Consider the following 23,720-nt stretch of genomic DNA (forward strand, 5'->3'; position numbering starts at 1 on the left):
ACTCTACCTCACTTAACAATCATTAACAACCAGGTATTTCAAAAGGTGCCAACAGATGACAAGAAAAACAAAGCACACACAAACTCAGTGCAAACCCCAAAGTTCAGCCACCAATGAATGAGTCCTTGTCTTAATTCCATAGGAGTGCATAGCTCAACAAAAACCTCCTCTTCTGGATCCCAGCAAGCAAAAATAAAAATACCCATTTTGAGTTACAGTGCAAAAATTGCACAAAATTGTACAAAAATAAACCAAGTAACACCTCTCTTGGATCTAAAGCTAAGTGATTCTCCAACAACACCAGCGTTACCTCCCATAGTCCGGCCAGTGCTGCTGGTAAGCTAACTGACTGTCAGGACGGACTGGGCCTCTGGTGAGCTTGGTTTGAAACGCTACCACAGATTTCCCGTGAGTTGACCGATGTATGTGATACAGCCACTAGCGCCGATCACCACAATACACTAACCTTACTACACCAGGGCTGCAAGTGATGATTATTAATCTGTTAGTTATTTATTCGATTAGTCGACTAGTCACGATTATTTTTGTCACCCCCTAACACTAATTAAACTATTTAATTAAATATATTTCAAGTGAATCTAACTACCTAATGTTACCATTAAGTGACCAAGGTTTACCGTTCAGAATGAACACCAGTATCAACACCAGGAGGAAACCAGGGAAGAAGACAAGACAGCGTAGGAAACGCCTATAATTCACTGATTTACTTTTGCACTTAACGTGTTTGCTAACACAACTGAATGTGCGTTCTCTTAGCCAGAACCTTCGATGAGACCTCAAAACCAAGAATGAAAAGAACTATGGAGAGGCTGCTCCAAGATAACAGCCAGGCTTTATCACCCAAAACAATAAGCTCACAATCTGATTTATTGCCACCTTTAAGTTTTAACTTTAAAACTTTTAACTGTTTAAAAAATATTTTGCTTTGGAACTATATAAAATAAAAGCAAATTAAAAGCAAGTACTATAACCTCAACTGTACACCAACAATGTAATGTCTATTTAGCAACAGTCCCCTTTCATATAACTTCTGCAGTTTATTTTTCCAAAGTGCTTATAAGTTTTATAAGTGGAGAATGTTCTGTAGGAGTCAGATGTTTCTTGATTTACTTTAAAATGTTAAACCATTACTCAGATAGTAACGACAGAATAACAGAGGTAAAAACATTGAAACTATCTTACAGTTGTGGCCTTTTCTTCTGTCGTTGCTGCTGCAGTGGTCTGTGTAACTGGGACCAGAGGGCTCTTTGGGCCGCAATTGTGGAGCTTCTCAATCCTGAAAACATTTTGGATTCTTCATCAACTTTCCTAAAACTGTCAATGGTCTACACAGTTGATTTCTCTCTTCAGAACTTCTCAAAAGTGTATTTAGTGATGAAATAGCGTACAAAAATTGTAAAAACAAAACAAAAAAAAACTTCTGCTGTTCGCCTCTTTCTCTGTTTCTTTCTGCCTCTTGCAGGAATGCTTCTTCTTCGTGAGCAGTCTTACAGTCAAGCAGTCATGGCAGACAGTGGAAGTGATACTGCCCCCCAGTACTTCCTGTAGTGCATTGCAGGTAGAAATGAACAACCAGAAATGTTCCTAATATGAAGATTGCTATCTCTCCCTTAAATGGCGTCTCTGTAACGACATGTCGACAATGAAATTTCACGTCGACAAATTTTTATAATCGTCGTCATGGATTACGTCGACTAATCATTGCAGCCCAATACTACATGCACTATATCTTTCGCTATGTGTTTTCACTGTTGCCAACAATTTACCCATAATTGGCAGGTGGCAGACCCTGCTTTCATGTTACTGACATCAACTACCTGTCTGTTTCTTTGCCACTCTCTCAGTGGTGCGAGTGTATGTCTGTCTGTCACCATCACCTCATCCTGTCTGTCTGTCTGTGCGTCCAGCCTCTCGACACTAGAGTTGATGCATAGCCAGATTAAGCCTGTCAGATTTGTCACACTCGGCTGGCAGTCTGCGTGACAAAGAACTGGACCAGACGAGGATGTGACAAACGACGCCTTCAGCCTACCTTTGTTTGGATTTGCTTTGCCAGTTATTTTGTGCATCATTTCACACTTTAAGATGTTTTGTTGCCTTTTTTTTTTCTTGTGGAATATGATTTATTAGACGATTCCTGAAATGAAATAATAAAGGTTGTTTTTTGTCCGGGCATTTCTGCTTTAGAAAGGTAGAGGATGGTATGCACCGGTGATATTATGAGTGCATGACAGCTCAGTAAATTACCAGGGGAAAAATGTTTGCAAAGAGCTTTATTTACATCAGGCTGTCTCCCATAGACTGTAAAAGAGAAGTGGGTGTAGCCTCCAGGTCAGAAAAGTGACAGCAATAACTAAGTGCCATAAACATGCATTCTTTCCAGTAGCCAGCAGGGGGCGACTCCACTGGTTGCAAAAAGAAATCCGATTGTAGAGATGTCTGCGACAAACTGGCTCTAGTTCTCACTTGATTTCTTCTTGAGTTCTTAAGGAACAGCTCGATCTTGGGCAGTTATGTACAGTAAGGGACAAAAACTGGAGGAGGAATTTGTTTCATTCTCACAAAGAACACCAAAGCGTTCTTGGAACCAACACTAAAGAAGGTTTTATCCTGCTTATACCACTTGTCAACAAACTGTGCCATGTCATGTACATCATGAAATTAAATACATACAGCTGACACCTTTGTCCAAAGCAACCTGTGACTGTGAAGAAGCCAGGGATCAAAACACAAATACATCCAGTAAATTAAAATTAAAACTCCCACAATGCAAAAAACAGGACAGGAATGGAGTTTCTGAAATGACTACAGTGAATCAGGTGTAACCTGCAGGTTTAAAGGACAGATTTAGGGCAAAGGTGAGTGGAACTGTGGACGAAAGTGCTGTTTACATAAACTCAGAGCTCCTTAGCTTAGAAAGCCTTGGTACTTCTGCTATTACAACATACTGTGAAATAGTGGTGTATTTGTTTAGAACTGACATTAAACACGTGTGTGTCTGGTTAATCACTTACAAGAAAAATAACTGCCAGGTACAAGTGAATCAGCATCAGAATTTATTTCTTTGCGTTTTTGTATTATTTGCTTCAGGTTTTGAGAAATCTCTCTAAGGTGTCTGCCGTTTTAATGGTTAATCCACATATCACAGCGAGGTCTGGATTTACAGAGTAACAGCGACAATGTTTTTCTGAAAATACACATATCCAAAGCTATTTCCACAGCTACATATCACAAGAGAGGGGTGTGACTATGTAGTTTTTTAAATTAATTTGGGTGAACTGACCCTTTAACAAACTTCAACAAACAAAAAACGCACATGAATTTCATTAATTTGTTTAAGGATATTATCTGCCGTTCCAAATAGTGATATGCCCACTTATTTTAAAATTGTATTAACCTGTATGTTATTGTAGCCTCCTGCAAACTGAGTTAAAGAATTCAACCTCACAACTTTATTAAAAGGGACAAAATGGCGATTGTCTTGTCATTTATTATTTACTTACAGCAAAGTAAATCTGCTCCCCTCATTTTCTGTCCTAATAAGACAAACTGTAGTCCTCACTGAAGTGTGAGACAGTACTGTAGCTGCTAGGCTCAACCTTATAAGGCCTCTGTTAACTGCAGACTGGCCACAAGCCAAGCTCATCAAACTGGAGTACAGTGTGGATGGGACTAATGAAGCAGACTAAAGTGGATCTTCCATTAATCATTTGGGGTCTTGTATAATCTTCATCTATCCATGAGTGTCTTTGTCCTTAAACAACCTTTCATCTGCCAACAGCACACACATGCTCTACATTATCAAAAGATTCTCATGAGCAAATGTCATGCTTCATTTATAGCCTGTTGGTCTTGACATATGTTACTTTTGTAAACGAGATTTTACTTTTGTAAAAATAAGATCATCAAGTAGCTCAGAAGTACAGTCATCAGGTGGGTAAAAGTTTCACCAGTGCAAAATGATTACGATCATATCAAATCCCTCATTTCATCCATGCACGTTATTGACTTGTGTGATGTGCGATACTAGACGATTTTAAAGGTCTAAAAGCAAAGATAAGCCATCTTTTAAAAGCTGTGTCCCACCTTTGGATAGCTGTCCCTGATAGATTTAAGTGTATCGAACATTGCAAACCGGGGCATAGGTTTGGTTTCAGAAGTAGAGGTGAAGTCAGTGGTTCTCAAACAAAAAAATATTTAGGGTGGTGATGGTGCAATGGATAAGACAGGTGCTTTTTGGTGTGCGAGACCCGGGTTCAATCCCCCACTGTGACTTATCCACCGTTGTGTCCCTGAGCAAGACACTTTAACCCCTAGTTGCTCCAGAGGCGTTTGACCTCTGACATATATAGCAATTGTAAGTTGCTTTGGATAAAAGTGTCAGCTAAATGAATAAATGTAATTTCCTTAATAAAGTCTTGATGATAGATGGGTGTTGTATTTTCACATTACTTTATTGCCTTGTATTTGATTCTGGTATCTTTTTGGGAGAATATAAACTATAAAGAAAAAGCGAAACCAAATGTTTTAGCCGTTACATTTACAGAAGAGGTCAAAGTTCTTTTTTTCAACCCCGATTAGTGTCTGCAAACTGCATATGGCCCCAAAACCTCCAAAAAACAACACATTTTAAACTCCTGTCATCTGGATTTTGACAGCTGGACAGTAAAAGAACACTGTAAAACTGGGGTGGACAAAAATAGGACTTTTTAAAGTAAGGGTGACATGTCCCCCTGTTCGGGGCTCACAACCGCTGTGTATCATATTTGAAGAGTGTCAGAGCTGCTTATTTTAAATGACCTCACTGATCTCTGCTTCATTTGGTTGAAGTTTTAACTATTTTGGAAAGAGAAGGATCAAGATATGTTCCGACATCCAAGCCAGACGACACCTCGTGTGGGGGCTTATTCAGCAGAGAGTGTGTCCACAGTTGCCCTCATTGTTTGAATCCAAAGAAACAGAATTCAATATCACCCTAAGCCATTTATAATCTCTGAGACATGCACGTAGTTTCATTGTCCAGCAGTGAGACATCTCATATTTCCTCTAGCCAATACTGTTAGATAAGAGTCAGACCAAATATAAACAGTCCATGAGTGTAACATTTTTAAGTTTCCTCCATCTCTGTTGCAGCAGAACTCTGACTCACCTCAGTAGCCCCAGTTTTTGGTTTGTTATGCAATCACATTCTTAGCGTGCTTGATTTTTCAGTGTAACAGATGCGACCAGCCCCATGGTTTTAAAGTCTGTTCCCCATTCCATGTTTGCCTGTCTGACTGCTGTCTCACTGATAAGCACATGTCCCTGCGTGACCCAGCCGAGGAGTCAGAGCTGGCTGTTAGAGTTGTTAGTTATCCCCATATGTCACAACGACAGACAGATACTACACAGACAAACATATACTGCCAATACTTATAAAGCTTGGATGGAAAACCTCCTTACTTTAGCCGCTCCAGGCAGGTCGGGGGTCAGTCTCCCGAGGCCCCCTTGCCGTGTTGTATTATTGGAGTTCAGTTTAAGTCCCAATTTGTTTCAAAATAAGTGCACCTGCCTTACTCCTTCTTTCCAGACATTTGACTTTCGATGTTCGAATGATGTTTCAGAGGTTTTGAGCCATAGTTCAGCTGATGTATATGTGGCTACAATCAAGGGCTGAACACAGACAGCAGACTCCTGAGCAACTTTAAAGCCACAGTGAACATCGTGTATCTCTCTTTATCTTTCCTTTTTTTTTTTTGCCTTAACCATCTGCTTCTAATCACCTGCGGTGGCGTTTTAATCGCTGGTTACCTCATCCTCAGGGTAGATGGTTATTTAAGGTAGACAATATGGAGTTTGTTTTTTCCAAATATGGAAACAAAAAAGAAATGCAGGATTTAAAACCAACTAAAAATAATAGCATCCAAAAAAATAGTATGCAGACAAAAAGCTAATGTGAAATGCAGAGAGATAAAAAATCACAGTTTGATTGTGACTGTTGATTGGCTGTTGGTTTGTATTTCTGAGTTTGGTCTTTGCATTTTATGTAAAAATGTCCTTGGGGTTGATATTCTCTGTGGTGCAGCTCTGCTGTCCTAGCTTGGTTTTGAATTGATGCCCACATCTCATCATCATTTTTTAAACAATACATAAAAGGCTGGTGTTTTGCACACTGACAGCTGTTTCCCAGGTTGGAAAAAACAACTCGGCCAACAAGATGGCTGCGTCATCTTTCTGTGCAACTCTATCTCCTAGAAATAACATTTATATATCATAATATATGTTGTAAATTCTATATTAAGATGGTAAATATAGTACCTGCTTAACATCAGCATGTTGGTCTTATATATAGTCCAATGAATAGTCTTGTAGACAGTGCTTGACTCTTCAGCTGTGCTGGTCAGAATGATGATAGAGACTTTATAAACTCTTGTATCAGAGCTGTGCCTGTGAGATTACAGTGCAGAGCAAATTCTGCTGTTTCCTATTTCTTCTCAATGACAAACTTAAACAAAGGTTGATACAAAATCATTTCATGTTCCATTTTTTGTTTCAATTATAAATGTTACCCTGCTGCTCTGGTGATTTCCACACTCACTTTGAAGTCTTACAGCCAGATAGAGGCAGAAATAAGACGAGAAGAGCAGGAGGTGACCTTAAATGACCAGAGCGTAGACAAACATCCACCTGGAGTCTAAAACAGCAAACAACATGTTCCGCAGCCTGTCGTGACGTCTAGCTGTCCTTAGATGACCCAGCAGACAGACAGGCAAACAGACAGCAGTAGTAGTGATAGTTGTAGTAGTAGTTTTTGTCCTTATGACCCCTCTGACAGACAGATAGTCAGCAGGGTCAGGCTGGACTGACTGATACAGGTAGTCCACCTGATAAGCCATTGAGAGGTTGTGCAGTGCAGTAGTTTTATATGAAAAAGAATGTAACATAAATAATATAACAGCATTATAATGGAATGAGATATAAAGTCCTTACTCTGGGACTCCTGAATAGAGCATATGATGTTTTAATTTCTCCACCAGAATAGAGGTGTACAGTCAGAGTGGGATTTAATACACACTATACAATAATGTCCTTATCAACTATTGGAATATGCAGACGTTGTAAAAACCCCACTTGCTGTACCGCTGTTCCTCAGTTGCTCCAACCCTGAAAAGAATAAGTTTAAAAAATGCTCTGTCATTAAAAAAATGCAAATACATTCTGTGACTTTTGCCTTTCTCCCCGTTAAGTTTCTTAAATCAATAATTTACTTTTGCCAGTTCTGCTCCAGCTGGTTTGTTAGTTTGTCAAAATAGCAGAGCATTTTCATTGTGTAGGTAAATAATGTGCTTCTGGTTAAAACATCTGCTTGTTAATCCACATTAGGGCCCCCCAAAAGAGGCTTTTGCTTGTGGTTTCTAAATTGGGATCCAGGTGCCAGCCGGAAGGGCCACTTAATGATGATCTAGAGGATTGTGTGAAATCTGTTTCATACTTGTTTCACTGCTTAGGAAGTTACAGAGGATATATAAGGCCAGGATGACTGATGTGGGCGATGTGACAGTATATACTGTGAGACTATATAAGTTTATTTAAATCATTTTGCCATACCTTTTATACTGTAGTAGCTGTCCCTTTAATATCTCTGGTTGTATTAAACCTTTGTCATAAACCATTTTTCAACAAATCCTGCAGAAAATGTGCTATTGCTAAAATTTAATCTAATATTACAGTATGTATTGATACTGCAATATAATATCACATATACTGTGATTAAGGATTTTATGGATATCTCACACCCCTCACAAACCTTCCCACCTTCATATCTATAATGCCACACTTTGTTTAGCACGAAATCATGAACAGTAAATCATGTTAAATTGGGGTAAGGACAAAACCTTATAGAATGTGGGTTTGGTGCCCACTAACGAATGAAATACATGGTGATTTTTATGTGACAATGACATTTCAGTTCACAAACATTTGTCAAATCAAACAGACTAAACTAGAAAAGAAAAGAAATGCTGATTGGAGCTTATAACAATTTTTTTTTTTTTTTTTACTTATTTCACATCAGTACAGGCAGAATCTGCTGATTGTAAGATCACATGCACCAAATGTCCCAAAGTTTCTTCTTATATTGCTCAGCAGCCAAACCCAGTTTCACGGAAAGTTAATGTTGCGACTCTTTGAAGATAGACAGCAGTGATTGCACCAAAATTGCTGCATCATCTTTCAGCCTGTGAAACAGTGAACTCCACTGACCTCATCGGGAATAAACTGGAGATTACCAGACTAACACACACACAAAACTTATCTCTGCACGGATACATTGGCTGTTCCGCTCGATATCAGACACAGGATTAATGTGTGATAATTCTGCTCTAACGCTGTAATTAATTATTCCAGTGTGGCAGATTCCTCTTTTCCTTTTCTCTCCTCTCCTGGACATACTTTTCTTTCATGTCTAGTCTCCTTTCTTTCCCTTCCTTTCCCCTTCCGTTCGTCTCCTCTCCGCCTCTTTTCGGGTGGCTGTGGCTCAGGAGCTAGAGCAGGATTCCCGTCCACATATGGAAGTGTCCTTGGGCACGACACTGAACCCCAGATTGCTCCAGATGGTTTGCCAGCACCTTTCATGGTAGCTTGTTGCCATTGGTGTGTGAGTGTGTGTGTGAATGAGAGGCAAATCATAAAGCACTTTGGATAAAAGCTCTATATAAATACAGCCATTTAGCATTCATCATCTCCTCTCCTGGACTTCCTTAACTTTCCTTTCATTTCCTCTCCTCTCCTTTCCTCTTATTTTCTCTCCTCCCCTCTCCATCAAAGGAGCTCTTTGATTGGCTAACCTCTATAGAGCCAACGTGGCTAATTTCAGCCCATACACCATGGACTTTGACAGACACTCATTCGGCTTAGTCACGAGTAGACAAAATCATGACTCATCGGTAAGGCACATACCAAAGAAAATATCCCTCTTCGTAACGGCAGCCAATTCCTGGCCTTTATTTTTCTATTTGTCAGGGCACAAGCTGTTGTGTGTATCCTTGCCCTGATAAGGCTCGATAAGAACAGGCAAACAGAGCTGAGATAAGACCAGCTAACTGAGATCTGTCGAGCCTTTCCAAACCTCAGACAGGGCGTGTGTTTGTTTACCGTCTGTCTGCTTTTCTCACCAACAAATTCCTCCCTTCTCTCGTCCCGCGTTGTTTCTCTTCTTGAACTTTTTAAAACCTGCATGTCTTTACTTTTTGTTTGATTTCTCTCTCTCTCTCTTTCTCTCCGCCCCGTCTCCTCTTCTTTTTGATATTTTTTTTTAGCTTTTCCCATCTCTTAGTTGTTCCTCTTCCTACAGGGTTTTTTTTTTTTTTTTTTCTCGCCTCGTTTTTTGTTTTTTACATCGGCCTTTCTCCTCTGTGATTTCCTTTTCTCCCCCTGTCGTACTCCATGTGATCTGTCTGTCCTACATCCTCATTTTAACTTATATGTCCTCAACAACAACAAAAAAAGCTGTACTCTACTACCAAAGCCCCCCCCCCCCCCCCCCCCCCCCCCCCCCCCCCCCCACATTCGTCCTCTTCTTTTTTGGTTTGTATTTCTTTCCCAGACACACCAAAAAAAAGCGGCACTTGGTACTTTTGAAATGTAAATAAAGTTTTGTTGTTTCCTTAGCCGTAGCCTCCTCCAGTCCTGTTTATCAGACAGACTTCAAAGTGGCACACTGACATGTGGCTCTATCTCTCCCCTGCTCTGTGAAATAGGGTCACAGGCGGCGCTTGGCTTTCAGAAAAACTTTCCCTTTCATGTAAGAACCTAGTGGGTGAGAGGAACTAAAGGGGGCCATGCCTGCCAGCCAGCCACCCACCAGCTATCCAAACTGAGACACACACTGCGGCTCGTCCTCTGCTGTGTGTGTGGGAGTGTGGGTGTGTGCGTGGGCGGACGTGGAGAGTCTTTTCTCAACTGGTCATTGCAGGCCAGCAGTTAGCCCTGCCTGTGTTTTGCTTGGGTGTATCTTATTTCGCCTGTTGTTTTTGGTATCTCATGATTTTATTCACTGAGTTTCTCCCTCTCTCTGTGTTTTTCCCTCTTTTCTCTAGCTGTGGAGCCAGTGTGAGAGCGCCTCAGTATCTCGTGCTGGGCTCAGGACTGCAGCAGCAGGACAAAGGACATAAGAGGCGAAAGAGAGGACGGGAGGCAAAAAAAAAAAAAAAAAAACAAGGGAACAATCCAGCAAAAGAGCTCAGAGAATGGGAGGAGACAGCATGCTGATTAGAGCCATGTTTAAGAGACAAACCTGACTGTGGAGCAGACAAGTGGACAGATAGACTGAGAGATATATAGATTCTTAGATCAAACGCACAAAAGAGGCTGGGACGCTCACCTGCAGCCAGGCAGGTTGAGAAATTGAGAGACAGCCACGAGTTCAAAGTACTGGCCATGGCTCTAAGCCTTCTGCTGGGAGGATAGAGGTCAGATTAACCACACTCACAGAGTAACGTTTTAAATTCTTCTAACCTGATTCTGACTCCAGATCAGTGTTGGAAACACAAAAAGACCCCTTCATCTCCATCTTTTGTTCTCCATTCCTCTTCCTCTTACATCACCATATTCAATAAGTCCTGTGTACTCTGCAGGAGCAACGCTGTCAAAAGACAGTTGAGTCATCACGCACACTAGTTCACCAGTCAACTTTGTGCTTTTTGTGTACAGAGTAACTGTATGACGGTGGTCTCCCACAGAATTTCACAGACAGCGGCCTTTTATTCCCGCACATGGACTGTTGATGAAGAAAGATGGCAGTGAGACTGGCAGGCGCCGCCCCTTCCTCTCGGCCACCCTCCCTCCCCCCATCGGCCGCGCCTCGGACCGGTTAAGGTTTCTCTATTGGCATCCATCGCAGCATCGGCAGCAGCTGGCAGAGCGCGGGAAGGAACAGTATGCAGGAAACTGACTTACCGGCCACAAATGCCTTTAAAGGTAAACACCCACAATGCACAGCTTTGTGTGTATGTGTATGTGTGTAGTATATTTGTACACATTAACAAATTTCAGGTTTGATCAGCTTTATCAGGCTGCCGTAATACATTTTATTATCAAAAGGAATGTTTAAATAATAAAACTGAATGAGCAGTGTGAAGTCGAATCACATCTAACTGCCAAACTTTTGTCATTTACATTTATTCATTTAGCTGACCGTTTTAGCCAAAGCGACTTACAATTGCTGTACATGCACAAAGGTGGCACGCCTCTGGAGCAATTAGGGGTTAAGTGTCTTGCTCAGGGACACAATGGTGGATGGGTCACAGTGGGGGATTGAACCCGGGTCTCTCACACCAAAGTCATCTAGGGATGTCCTCTGTATTCAACTTAGCCCAGCGATTAATCCAGTTATACAGATCATTTTAGTAGGGAGGCGATACATGAGATGTCACCATACCACCAAATTTAGTAATATTAGTGAGGTGTGTTGGTCAAAATACAGCTGTGTCTGAAATAACTCTGTGTTTGCTATGCAGTATAGTGCACTATATTTGGTAAATATAGTGCACTGCCATGTACCCTGCCATTTTTGAGAAAGGTATGCTGTACATAGTGCCCTCAAAAGTTAGTTTCCACGGCATGTACGCTGCTTTCATCAAGCCCACATTGCAATGAGATGGATTTTATAGATGCAAAAATTACAGTTGGGCAACATTACATGTGTTAGTAAAGACGTATAATGACGATGATTGGTATATGTCTAAATTCTTCAGTGTCACTATAGTGTAAAGAGTGTTATTATTATGGAGTAGTGAATGAGGGAGGGACTTGGATCTACAAAACGACTCTTGCCTGTTGGCATTTAGACTTTTCATAGTAGGAAAAGAAGGTGTTACATTAACGATGGCTCAGTTCTTGTGACAGTGTGCCAACATTCACCTTAAACCAATGCAGCTAAATGGAATTCAGCAATTATTATATATTATACAGCATTTTAATATGTACACTTTTCCTATTTCGACATGTTAAAAAAAAAGCATGTTGTCTGCATGACTTGCATGTACTGAAGTCATTGGCCAAAGATGGTTTTCTAAAGAAAGCTTGAAAAGAGAAGGATTGGGCTCTCTTTTTGCTATTCAAACTCATCATTTTCAGACAGTCATTTAGCAGCTAGCTCGTTAGTAGAGGATGAGTGTAAATGACCAACAGCTGGCGGACAGTGAACAGTGAAGTCAGAATCTCCCACTTAAAGCCTGTGTGCACCCACACAGGTGTTTATATTTATGCTAGCTAATTAGTAACCATCTCGGGTTGAAGTTGGATGGAGTTATGCCTGAATTATATAAGGTCACCAAACTTCATGAACCCAGAATAAGCATAAAGGTGTAAATATACCACCCAAACAGGTGCATTAAAAAAGGTCAGCAAAATGTTACTCAAACAGCCTTTTTAATTATTAATGTCAAGTAGTATCCTAAACCTATCCTATAACTTAATCGGTAGCAGGCAGGACCTCACAATTAACCAACTGGATCATTCATCGTGATTCTTTTTATGTAGATACAAGAGAAGTTAGTGATTATGTTTGATACAGACCTACAATGTTTAGTACAATGTATGTGACGAATACAGGCTTGAGTTGAAGTTATAGAAAATTATCACAATTTCAATCACAGTTGCAAGGGTTGGTCTGGAAAAAAATAGTTTGTAACTTTGTTTTTTGTCCAGTCCAATATTGTAAAGATAAGGAAACTACTTGTTATGGTATTAATGAAATTAAAACAGAATTAAAGCATAGCCTCAGAATGCAGTGCAGTTACAGCTTGCATCTCTACATATCTGTTGTGAAAAATGTCAAAAGCCTGCTACTACAAAAATTGGTGTTTTCTGAGAGCCACATTTTTAATAAATGTTAAATATTTGTATAGCACCTTTCTAGTCTTTTTGATTATGATCATTCACACAGTGCCATTCATTCACTGAGCCTAAGTGCTCAAACAGAAACTAACATTCACACACATTCATACACTGGTGGAACAGCCACCATTCGGGGTTCAGTATCTTGCCCAAGGACACTTCGACATGCAGCCTGGAGGAGCCGGGGATTGAACCGCCACCTTCCGATTAACGTGCAACCCGCTCTAACTCCTGAGCCACAGCTGCCCACGAAAGCCGTTTTGCTCTCTGTCAAAGTTGCATCAATTGTGAAATGAGTGCTGCCCATTGAGGTTAAGGAGAATCCTAGAGTGTCAGCTGAAGACCTACAGAAATCTGTGGAACAAGCTAACATCTCTGTTGACGACTCTACGATATGTCAAACACTGAACAAGAATGGAGTTCATGAGAGGACGCCATGGAGGAAGCCACAGCTGCCACAAACAAATTGCTGCAAGTCTGAAGTTGCAAAAGAGCACCTGGATGTTCCACAGCACTACTGGCAAAATGTTCTCTGGACAGATGAAACCAAAGTTGAGTTGTTTGGAAGGAACACACAACCCTATGTGTGGAGGAAAAATGGCACACCACACCAACATCAAAAATGAATTCTGAAGTTCATCAAGTCATTTTGCGGGAGAATGTGGCCATCTGTCCGCCAATTGAAGCTCAACAGAAGATGGGTGATGCAACAAGACGACCCAAAGCACAGAAGTGAATTAACAACAGAATGGCTTCAGCAGAAGAGAATATGCCTTCTTGAGTGACCCAGTCAGAGGCCTGACCTCAACCTGACTGAGATGCAGTGGCAGGACTTCAAGAGAGCGATTCACACCAGACATCCCAAAAATATTGCTGAACTGAAACAGATTTGTAAAGAGAAATGGTCCAAAATTCCTCCTTACCGTTGTTCAGGTCTGCTCTACAGGAAACGTTTGGTTGAGGCTATTACTGCCACAGAAGGGTCAACCAATCCAAGGGTTCACATACTTTTTCCACCCTACACTCTGAATGTTTGCACGGTGTGTTAAATAAAAACATGAAAAACATTTTATTTTTGATTGTGTGGTATTAGTTTAAGTATAATGTGTTTCTCTATTGTTGTCTATTGAGATAAAGATCAGATCACATTTTATGACCAAATTGGTCAGAATTCCAGGTAATTCCAAAGGGTTCACATATTTTTTTCTGCAACTGTAAGTATGCCTTGTTATACATGTACATGTGAGTATCTACTATTTTTGTGTGTATTGACATTTATAAGGGAATCAGGCAGGTTGTAGTCTGAGGTAAAAAGTTCACAGCTCTGCAAAGAGTGAAGCCATCCTCGGTGGACACAATAGGCGCTGCACTGCCGAAAGTATTATCCCTCTGTAAACCTGGGCTTAACGGTTTCTCATTAAAACATAATCACTTATTTTAATTATGATTGTTGTAATTCAAAGCGTATGCAGGCATACAGAGAAGTCCGAGCTCTACCTCTGGGGAGTAACTTCCCTTGTTTCAGCTGAACCCCTGCTCACACCATAAATCTAACCGCACGGGTTAAGACCTGTGACATGCTGATTGGCCTCTGTCAGCGTGCTTTTCAGAAACAATGTTGTGGTTACTCAGGATAATCTACAGACCTTGCTATTAGCAAATAGTCTTTATGTTGTAACATGTATTCTTCATGTACTGCTCTGTGCCTTCACTGTTTAAATTCATGAAAAAATTACGAAAATAAAAGGAAATTATCCTTTTGAAAACCATTGACAGGGTTTTCTGTGTTTAGGAAGGTTAGAACACATTTTTAATATAATTCTTTCACCTCCAATGCATCGGGGTAGAGAGTGACTATTTGTATGGGTAGATTCCGCTAGGAAAAATATAGCATTGTCACCCAGAAAGCACATCTCAGTACAGTTGTTGTGTTACTTCTTCCAGAATGAATCCGCTGTCTGTGTGTTTTCTGTCATGTGAACAAACAGCTCCTTCAGCCAGACTATGCAGATAACATGGCCATGAAGGTGACTGATTAAATTTTCAACAGCATTCTTTCATGTCGCCTCACAGTCCAGATCTCATAGCTGCTGCACTGAATTTCGCTTTCTGCCATTAACTCTTTGATTGCTGAGAGTCCTGCTGTGATGTTTCCATTGACAATGTTAACCAGAGCACACATAGGAGTGTGCCTCCTCCACTCGACATTGATTTGTCAAAGCAAGTTGGCTTGCAGCTGAAGCTCGCTCAATCCCTTCAACAACCAAGAGCACAGAGCGGCTGACAGAACCTTTACTCGGAGGAGGATGGGATCTCCAAGACAGACGTCTCACTCAGTGAGCTTATAGAAAACCGCACTGACGGACTGACTGAGTCACTGTCAGATTGACTTATAACTTAGCTGTCTGCTCTCTGTTGTTTCATAGGAGTTAATTAAACCAAGCATAGAGCCTAGTGGGGCTGGCAAGCAGTGTGTGTGCTGCATAGTTAAGATTTTGATTAATGCACTTGAAATCTTAACACACTCGCACGCGCTCACGCACATGTATTACATAATTCATTAGATTTGTGTGTGTGTGTGTGTGTGTGGCGAAGTGGGGGGGGGTGGTTAGTTCTGGTCAGTTTCCGCTAAGGCCCTGCAGGGTTGAAGAGGGAATAAAAGTCAGTGAGCGGTAGTAAACAAACGTGCAGACATTTAGATGTAGGTAGACACCTGTGGTCGATAACTGCAAGGTTAACATAAGGTTTTGTTTACTGCGTGGGGTTCATATCAGGTAACACACACACGCAGACGTCTGGCCTTCCACTCAGCCCAGCCAGGGTCTGTGCGTCTGTCTGAATATGTGTTCGGTGAATACTAATACACAGTGATTTCCGTGGTGAGCTTGTTATTCCATGTGTTGTGTTTTCAGGTGATGTGTGGCAGATCACACAGGCCATGAAACATGTCACAAACACTACAAAATAACCTTTTACTCCCATCACACTCTTTTACCTTTTCTCCCCTTCAGTACAGTTTCTCTCCTGTTGGCTTCATCCATGCATCTAACCATAACTGCCTCATCCGTCCTTCCTTGTTATATTCCTTCTGTAAATCACCTCCTCACATATTCTTTGAGTAGTTAGTGGGAAACGACATTACTTGCTTCTATCCTTCTCTTTCCCTGTTCATTTTCGCAATTACTTTACCCTTTTCTATTTTATCACTTTGTCAGTGATTTCCTTCCCGCGATTTTTAAAATTCTCCCTCTTCCTTTCCTTTTCTCCTCGTAACAGTTTCGGTCATCTCTCGTCACTAACTACTAGGTGCAATCCTTCCACACGTTCCTAATTTCCAAAATTTTCTCTTTCTTTCTTTTTACCCTTCTGTTTTTTTGTATTTTCAAAATCAGTATCCCTTCATCCACCCTGCTTCTATCATTATGTTATCCAGAAACATGACTTCAGTTGAAGGCTAATGTTGCCATGCATCTGTTGGATGTGTAAAATAGGTAACAGTTTGCTAACGTGTTTACTGTCAACTTTATTTAACTAATATAATAATATGTCAAATTCAGCTTGTTGTTGGACCCCAACATATCTTTCTCTCATACATACATACATACATTCAATGCAGATTAGCAGTTAATGCAGATTTTCCTGCTGCTTTACATCGTGGAGCCCCCCCGCCTCACCTGAGATTAAAAGCACCTCCGCTAACGTTAGGAAAACATTTTAACGTTTGTAATGAAATATTATATTAGGGTTATTAAGGAAAAATAAGCAGTGGCACTACATCCCAAGGAAAACACCACATATTTAATAATTGAGGTGATTTTTTAAAAAACTGCATCGATAAAAATATGAGATGCCTCAGGGTCTGTCTGATTATAAGTCAGCAGGTGATTGATTGATTGATTGATTCACATTGCACGTTTGTTTCACAGTAATGGGATGCATGAGTTTAAAATTCAGCATAAATGAGATCTGACCCAAATTCTGCAAGAAAATTGGTGAATAGGTTTAAAAGACTGTTAGAAGATATTTATAATATCATTCTCTGGACTCTTCTGCCTGTATTATGAAGACATCCATGGCATAATAAACACTGAGAGCACTTAACACCTCTTAACTACTGTCCTGATGGAAAACCTACAAATGAGATTAGATCTTTTGTAGACGTACGTGTTGTCTCCTGTGGTTTGGATTTTGTAGGAGATGGCTGAATTGCAATATGTCAAAAAGCAAGAAAAGAGCGGTCTTCCAATGCAGCCAAAAACTTACATACTTCTTATAATGGTTGATGATACAATGAGTGAAAGAAAAAAAAAAATCAGGAGTGTCCTCTCAGCAGAAACAAAAGGAGATCCAGTAGCCATCTAAATGCAGGAAAGTTAGCCTCCCTCTAAATCTAACCAGTGTCACCGTGTCATCTTTTCTTCACCTAAACTTTCTAACACCCCCCTTGAGGCAGTTGATATACAGAGAGACAATACTGCAGAGTCACTCTCAATCCCAGACTACCTCCCTCTTTCTCATACTCCTCTCTTCTCCCTTTCTGCGACTGACACATTTTCTCACTCTGCCTCTCCCTCTGTGGTCACCTTTTTCTGTCCATCTCCATTTATCTCACTCTGTCTGTCATCCCCTCCTCCCTCCTCTGCTCTGTCTCGCGCAGTGTGGTCTCCCACCACAGTCGATCCATATTGAGCCGTACTAATGTGGAGCCCTTGCACATCCATAAAGTGACTGACAGCTCAGGGTTATTAGATGAAGACCTCCTGCTCCCGTCTCCCTGTGGCGGAGGCCTCAGACACACTGGATTTCTGTCTGTCTACCTCTTTACTTGTCTATGCATTGGTGAAATTATACATACTTTACAAGCCTGAGATGTATAATTGATCTTTAACATTGACTATTAAAATTGTACGATAGATTGAATTGCAACCATTTAACTAAAATTAGATAAAATCACTGCTTTTCTAAAAAGATTAATTCCAGTTAATTGCTAATGAGAAGTCAAATTGAACAAGAAACATGTGTAATCAGAGTGGACTTTTCTAAAAGCTCCAATATACAATGCAGTGGCTAAAAGCCAAGCAAACATGGATGCTTTACATCAGCCAGTGTTTCTGTCAAGGAGATAAAATCCAAATGTAATGCATATACTCCTACATTGTTAGTGTACAGTATTTGATCAATCCTGCCTTCATACAAGTCTAAATGCCTTGAGTAGTGCAATGACATGAATACATCCAACATGGAAATCTTTCCTATCTCTACAACCAATAGAACACAATGTGCCGTTCTGACTGACATTGCAGGAGAGCTCACTTTCAATTGTATCTTCAAGTAAAGTAATAAGTGATAAGTAATAATCTGGCAAAACTGTTGACTTGTTTCAAACTTACTCTAGTCATCTGACTGCTGAGGGTCTTTTCCATTATCGGACTTTGTTGTGTTAATATTGTCATTACTTTAGTGGGTACATTGTTATTAAAACCAATCAACAGTGTTGGCAAGTAAAACGTGACAAAGTAATGCACAGCAGTGGCTTCCCAGCTTTAGCATGTTCTGGGGTAGCTGCCATGGAACCAGTGAGTTCACGAGCTACAGTAACTAGCCCTGCATATAGCCACAATACCAGTGTTTCAGTCTGAAGTATCGCATAATTCAATTTTGATGGAAACGGCAAAATTAAACTCGCTCGAGGTAGTTTTTGGCCTTTGTCAAAAAAGAGTTGCTGTTTCCACTGTCGGATATACCTGTAACATGCGGAGATGTTGGCTGGTAGCAACTTGCCCAAACACATTCCTGAGGAGCCCTCTCCATTTTTCTAAGATCTATGGTCCTGAGGTCCATGTGACTGGTTTTGTTTCTGGTTTGGTACCCATAAGTCTTGTTTATTACAGCCGTGTGTAACGTCAACTACTAACGTAACTAGGGTTGTCGCGTAATTTCCACCGCGGCAAAATGTTGGGGCTCAACATGCGGTATTATTGCATTTTTCATCAATGAAGTAATTTGGTACCATATAGCAGAGTAAGAGTGTCTGTATCTGTCACCTCACTGCACAGCGAGCCGCTAACAGCAGCTTTATGGTCAGAGCAAGCTAGCTGCTGCGTGTTAGTCAACAACATTGCCAAGCAAACTCCTTTTTGTAGTTTGACCGTGTCTTTTTCAGACGTAACTATATCATTGCCTTCAGGGCATGTATATCAAGTCAATTTACATACCGCTGTAACGCAAACACACACGCGCGCGTCGGTGCGGAGCAGAATGGCTGTCCACTGCTAACCACTGTCCTGTAGTAACATTATAACTAAATTTCTACAGAAAGCGACATGAAAAACAGCTGCAGGCTCCCGACACACTACGCTAGTGAGCTTCAAATGAGGCTTACTCTCCACAGCTTCTCTCGACTGTCCATCAGGATCACAACGTTAGTCCAACATCACCGAGCGTGCTAGCCACATTAGCAATATGCTAACGCCAAGTTAGCTAACCTTTAAAATAAACAGTAAAACAATACAAAACACGGTAACACTTACAGCTTCAAAGTTTGTAGTCGGGTCACGTACAAGCCATGGCGATCCATCCTTGAACTGTTATAGAGCTTGTTATGGTTGTGGAACTTTTGAAGCACTCATTTATTAATTTAACACGCCCTGATTTGTACAGTATGAACATTGCGATTGTTTTTGCGGTGTTTGCCATCCTCCGCGGCAGGCTTCGCCAATAGTATTTCAATATTGCGGTTATTGCGACAGCCCTAGATGTAACTATGCTGGTTTATTTGCTCCAAACCTGCTGATAGAAACGCACCTATTTCACATTTTCTTTTTTGCGACATTTCAGAAATGTTCAAATTTGCATGACAATTAGATGGAAACATGGCTTATGTCACCAAGTACCCACCACGTATTTAGTGAAAACAAACACTAGCTGTACCACTTTCTGGTCTGACCAAGCCTTCATGGCTTCAAATGTGAGATTCAGTCATTTCAGTTCAGTTAATGTCACTAATCACAGGTACGCTTCATTGCTTGGAAATATTGGAGGATGGGCTTGTTTGCTGTCGTGTCAGGGTTGGTTGCCATGGTTCAAATCAGCTCATTGAACAGACTGATCTGGGTTCTCTTGGTACAGGGGCTTGTGGTTTTGGTGAGGAGAAATATGTCTTGTGGTAACTCCAAGGTCATCGTATTTTCATGTTGTATCTTCCTAGTTGGCTAGCAAGCCACCCTAGTGGTGAGGGTTGCGAATTGCAACCAGCGGCTTACGGTGCATTCACATGCTCCTCAGGTGGTCCTATTTCCCGTGAGTCGTTTTTCTGACTTCAGTGTGTGTGTTCATGTGCTCTCAAGTTGGAATGTGGAATCAACATTGACGCTACAAAGATTTGTTGGATTAGCATTATTAGAGCGTATATAGTTCACTTTACATGGGCAGCAAACTAACCCAGGGGTCGGCAACATTTTCTGTGATGAGTCAATAAACAAAGATTAAGACATCTAGTGTGCCAGTAGCGTTTGTTAATGCACATGTCATTTATTTTTAATTTACTGATAGATTTTAATTGAAGTTTGACCTTGTTAATAATAATAAAAGACATATAATAAATAGGGCTGTAAAGCAATTAAAAAATCTAATTAATGAATCTAATTAATTACATTTTGTAATTAATTAAATTAATAGAATGAATCGAAATGAATCACATATCGATATTTGCTGTGATAAGCATTTAAAATATACTAATTCAAATACATTTTGGTAGATGAGTGCATCAGTGATAATAAACAAACTTATTTATCTAAAAATCTTTACTTCCCACACATTCATAAACTTTTTTTCACTGTTCATATGCAATAACAACGCCACAACATTTGTTATTAAAAATACTAATAGCGTTTTTGTGGTATTGAAGACCTTCAAGAAACTTTTGAATAAGCAAGTCACCACTGCACTGAACAGGACCAGGTAACTTCGGGGTTAACCCTGAGTTTTCAGTACCACGAAGGTGGTTCACTTCTTACCGGGGTCAATCGCCATGGTAACTTATGCTGAACAGCTAACCTGCTCTGGAGCAGGTTTTGTTCCAGATATGAGATCAACTCTGTGAAAACGCCGCCTACCGACCAATCAGCTCTCTTGGAAAATGACATCACCATCTGTAGGAAATCCCACAGACTGTTTTAGCCAATAGGCTGCTTTATGTTTGCTACGGTGATACGGATAAAGTCTTGTAGGCTATAGCAATATCATCCTACAGAGACTGATTAAAAGCCTTGGTCTATTGTTGCCTACAGGTTTTTACAGTAGGCTGAACCTACTTACTGCTTTGAAATGTGTTTCACACAGCCTGAAGCAGCCGTTAAAATAAATGGGTTTTATTTTTCTTACGTTAGGCTGAATATTATGAGAAGTTTGGTAGGGACATTGAAATACTAAATTGCTATCTATTTTAGGTTAGTATAGCTTTCTTATAGGCCTACTACAGAGACTGTAGTCGTGTTCCGCCCCACCTTTTGTGATGTGGGCGCAGATAATGAGCTGATTTTTCAGTAGCCTAGATGTTGAGATTCATTCTTTCAGTCTTTCACTATTTCAGCACATTTTATGGCATTAATAGATTTTTCATTTCATTGCTTTATGAAGTTAAGTTAGAACAATGTTTGGAACAATTCTGAGTGTTTTAAATAAATTAATCTCTTTTAAAGTGAGGTGAGTGCCCGAGTCTTTTAATGTGGAAACGCCGACACACAGCCGAGCTGAAAGAATAAGGCTGATATTTTCATACAGCTCATAAAAACACATCAAATCAACGCATTATTATAGACTATGCCTGTTCATTTAGACATTCACACTGTCTCCCTGCATGTGTCATCTGCAGCTGTGTTACTTAGACTAGGCCTGTGTTGTATTTCTGTAGTGTTACAGTTCGCTCGTTTGTAATATATGATGCTCTGCTGTCAGTGGACTTGTTAATTTCTACAATTTGTCATCGGCTGCTAACACTGCCTCTTGTATGTGAACGCGCTCACGGCCCTGGGTTGAGTTACCGAGTTGATAACCAGCTTCATGGTACCGCTTATCCCAACCACGACTGTTAGGGTTAGTTAAAAACATAATCTGCATATGTTGAACTCGCTTTGTGATACAGGCCCCAGGTCAAGCCTGAGCTGGAACACTTAAGTCACAGTATACTGCTAGCTACCAATATGTCATGTGTACCATCAGTTAGAGTGCTAAAATAGTTATAAATGCATCTTGTCCAAAAATCATATTTTTTCACCATATTTACTGTCTCTGTTGTACTTGTCACACAAAACGGATGGAAAGTAAACTCCTTTGATCGGCGCCGTTGAGCCAATCAGATTACAGCAAAAACAAGGATCAGTCCTAGTTGGGAGGGGCCGCTCTTATCCCGCCTCAAAATTGAATGTTTTAGTTTGGTCCAGTCTCGCAGAAACACAGACAGCGTTCCGCTGCAGCTGACCGGCCGGTCGCGGATCATGTTACGATTAATCCTGCGTTAAAATATAAGGCATTATTTTTTCTATCTATCATTTTGATAACCCTAATAATAATGTCAAAATGAATTCATCATGGTGATTGATCATCTGTTCTTTTCACTAACTTAATGTAATATTAAACAATGTAGCGGCATATGTCAGTACCGTAGGACTGAGTTTGCTTTCTCATGTGCCACTTAAAATGACTCTGTGTGCCTACGCTGGCACACATGCCATAGGTTGCCGACCCCTGAACTAACCGTTATAACCATATTACACATAACATGTTTGCAAAATATGTCTGTGCAATACGGGATTTTGCACAAATCAAAGTTCTGTATGCTTCTTTATGTCCGATGTACACTTTATTTATCTTTTTGCAATAAAGATTTATGGAGGAAAAAAAGATTCTGATTATTCCGAAACCACATGAATGCACCATCAGTCACCGCTCACGCCTCTCTTTCCAAACGAACAGGAAAAGTTACGGCGGCCAACGCGCTCTTTTTCATATGTATTCAACGCACTCTATAGAGCAGTTTGTCTATTTGGGCTATCGTAGAAACATGGCGGCGCAACATGGCGACGTCCATGTAAGGGGACCTGCGGTGTAGCTAGATAGAAATGTCTCATTCTAAGGTAATAAAAACATAACGGTTCACTATGTAAGGTCTTTATACACCACTGAAAACATAGTTATGGATCTTATATTGCATTTCTGTCAATAGATCCTCTTAAATATTACACACTGAACCTTTAAATACGAAAGATGCAACATGGTGGTGTGGCAGCTTTGGAGTTACTTTTGCTGTTGAGTAGGAAGTAATAATAACTACTAATTTTGAATTAGTAAAATGTAATGAATAAATTATTGTATTTTCCCAAAAGAAATTACATTGCCAACAGGAATGACGAACATAACAGAAGACATTCTACCCACATCATTCAGAATTATGTTAAACAGATACAACAAATAAATCACTTTTTCTGTTTTTTAATAGTAAATTGTTCACAATGTCTTTAGGCAAGTCATGGTTCAGCAAGCTAGTTTTAAATATTATTAAAACTGATCATTCTGCATAGCCCTGCAAAGAAAGCTTGTTTCAGTGTGAGCAGGTAGCTGAGCCCTGTGGGATCCTACAGGTGATGAGTGCTGAGAAAGAGGATGAGTTGTGTATCATGAACAAAAAAATAATGTTAAAAGACAATCAAGAGAACAACCCTTGCTCCCTTGACACAATCGCACACACATGCTTACGGCAATCATTTAAAATTGCGTGATCTGCTGTGTAAAACATCTGCACTAAGGTGTTATAGAGGAGGCAAACA

General features: G+C 40.4%; 1 protein-coding gene across 1 annotated transcript in view; it reads left to right on the forward strand.

The window, feature by feature from the left end:
• Positions 1–23,720, forward strand: part of LOC123967682 (low-density lipoprotein receptor class A domain-containing protein 4-like) — a 232,369-nt gene that overhangs the window by 67,200 nt on the left and 141,449 nt on the right. Inside the window, exon 2 of the mRNA XM_046043853.1 lies at positions 10,098–10,977. Coding sequence (XP_045899809.1) covers positions 10,938–10,977 — 40 coding nt within the window. The 5' untranslated portion in view covers positions 10,098–10,937. The remainder of the gene's footprint in view (positions 1–10,097; positions 10,978–23,720) is intronic.

The sequence above is a fragment of the Micropterus dolomieu genome, linkage group LG03 (genome assembly GCF_021292245.1).
Source record: "Micropterus dolomieu isolate WLL.071019.BEF.003 ecotype Adirondacks linkage group LG03, ASM2129224v1, whole genome shotgun sequence".
Taxonomy (NCBI): Eukaryota; Metazoa; Chordata; class Actinopteri; order Centrarchiformes; family Centrarchidae; genus Micropterus; species Micropterus dolomieu.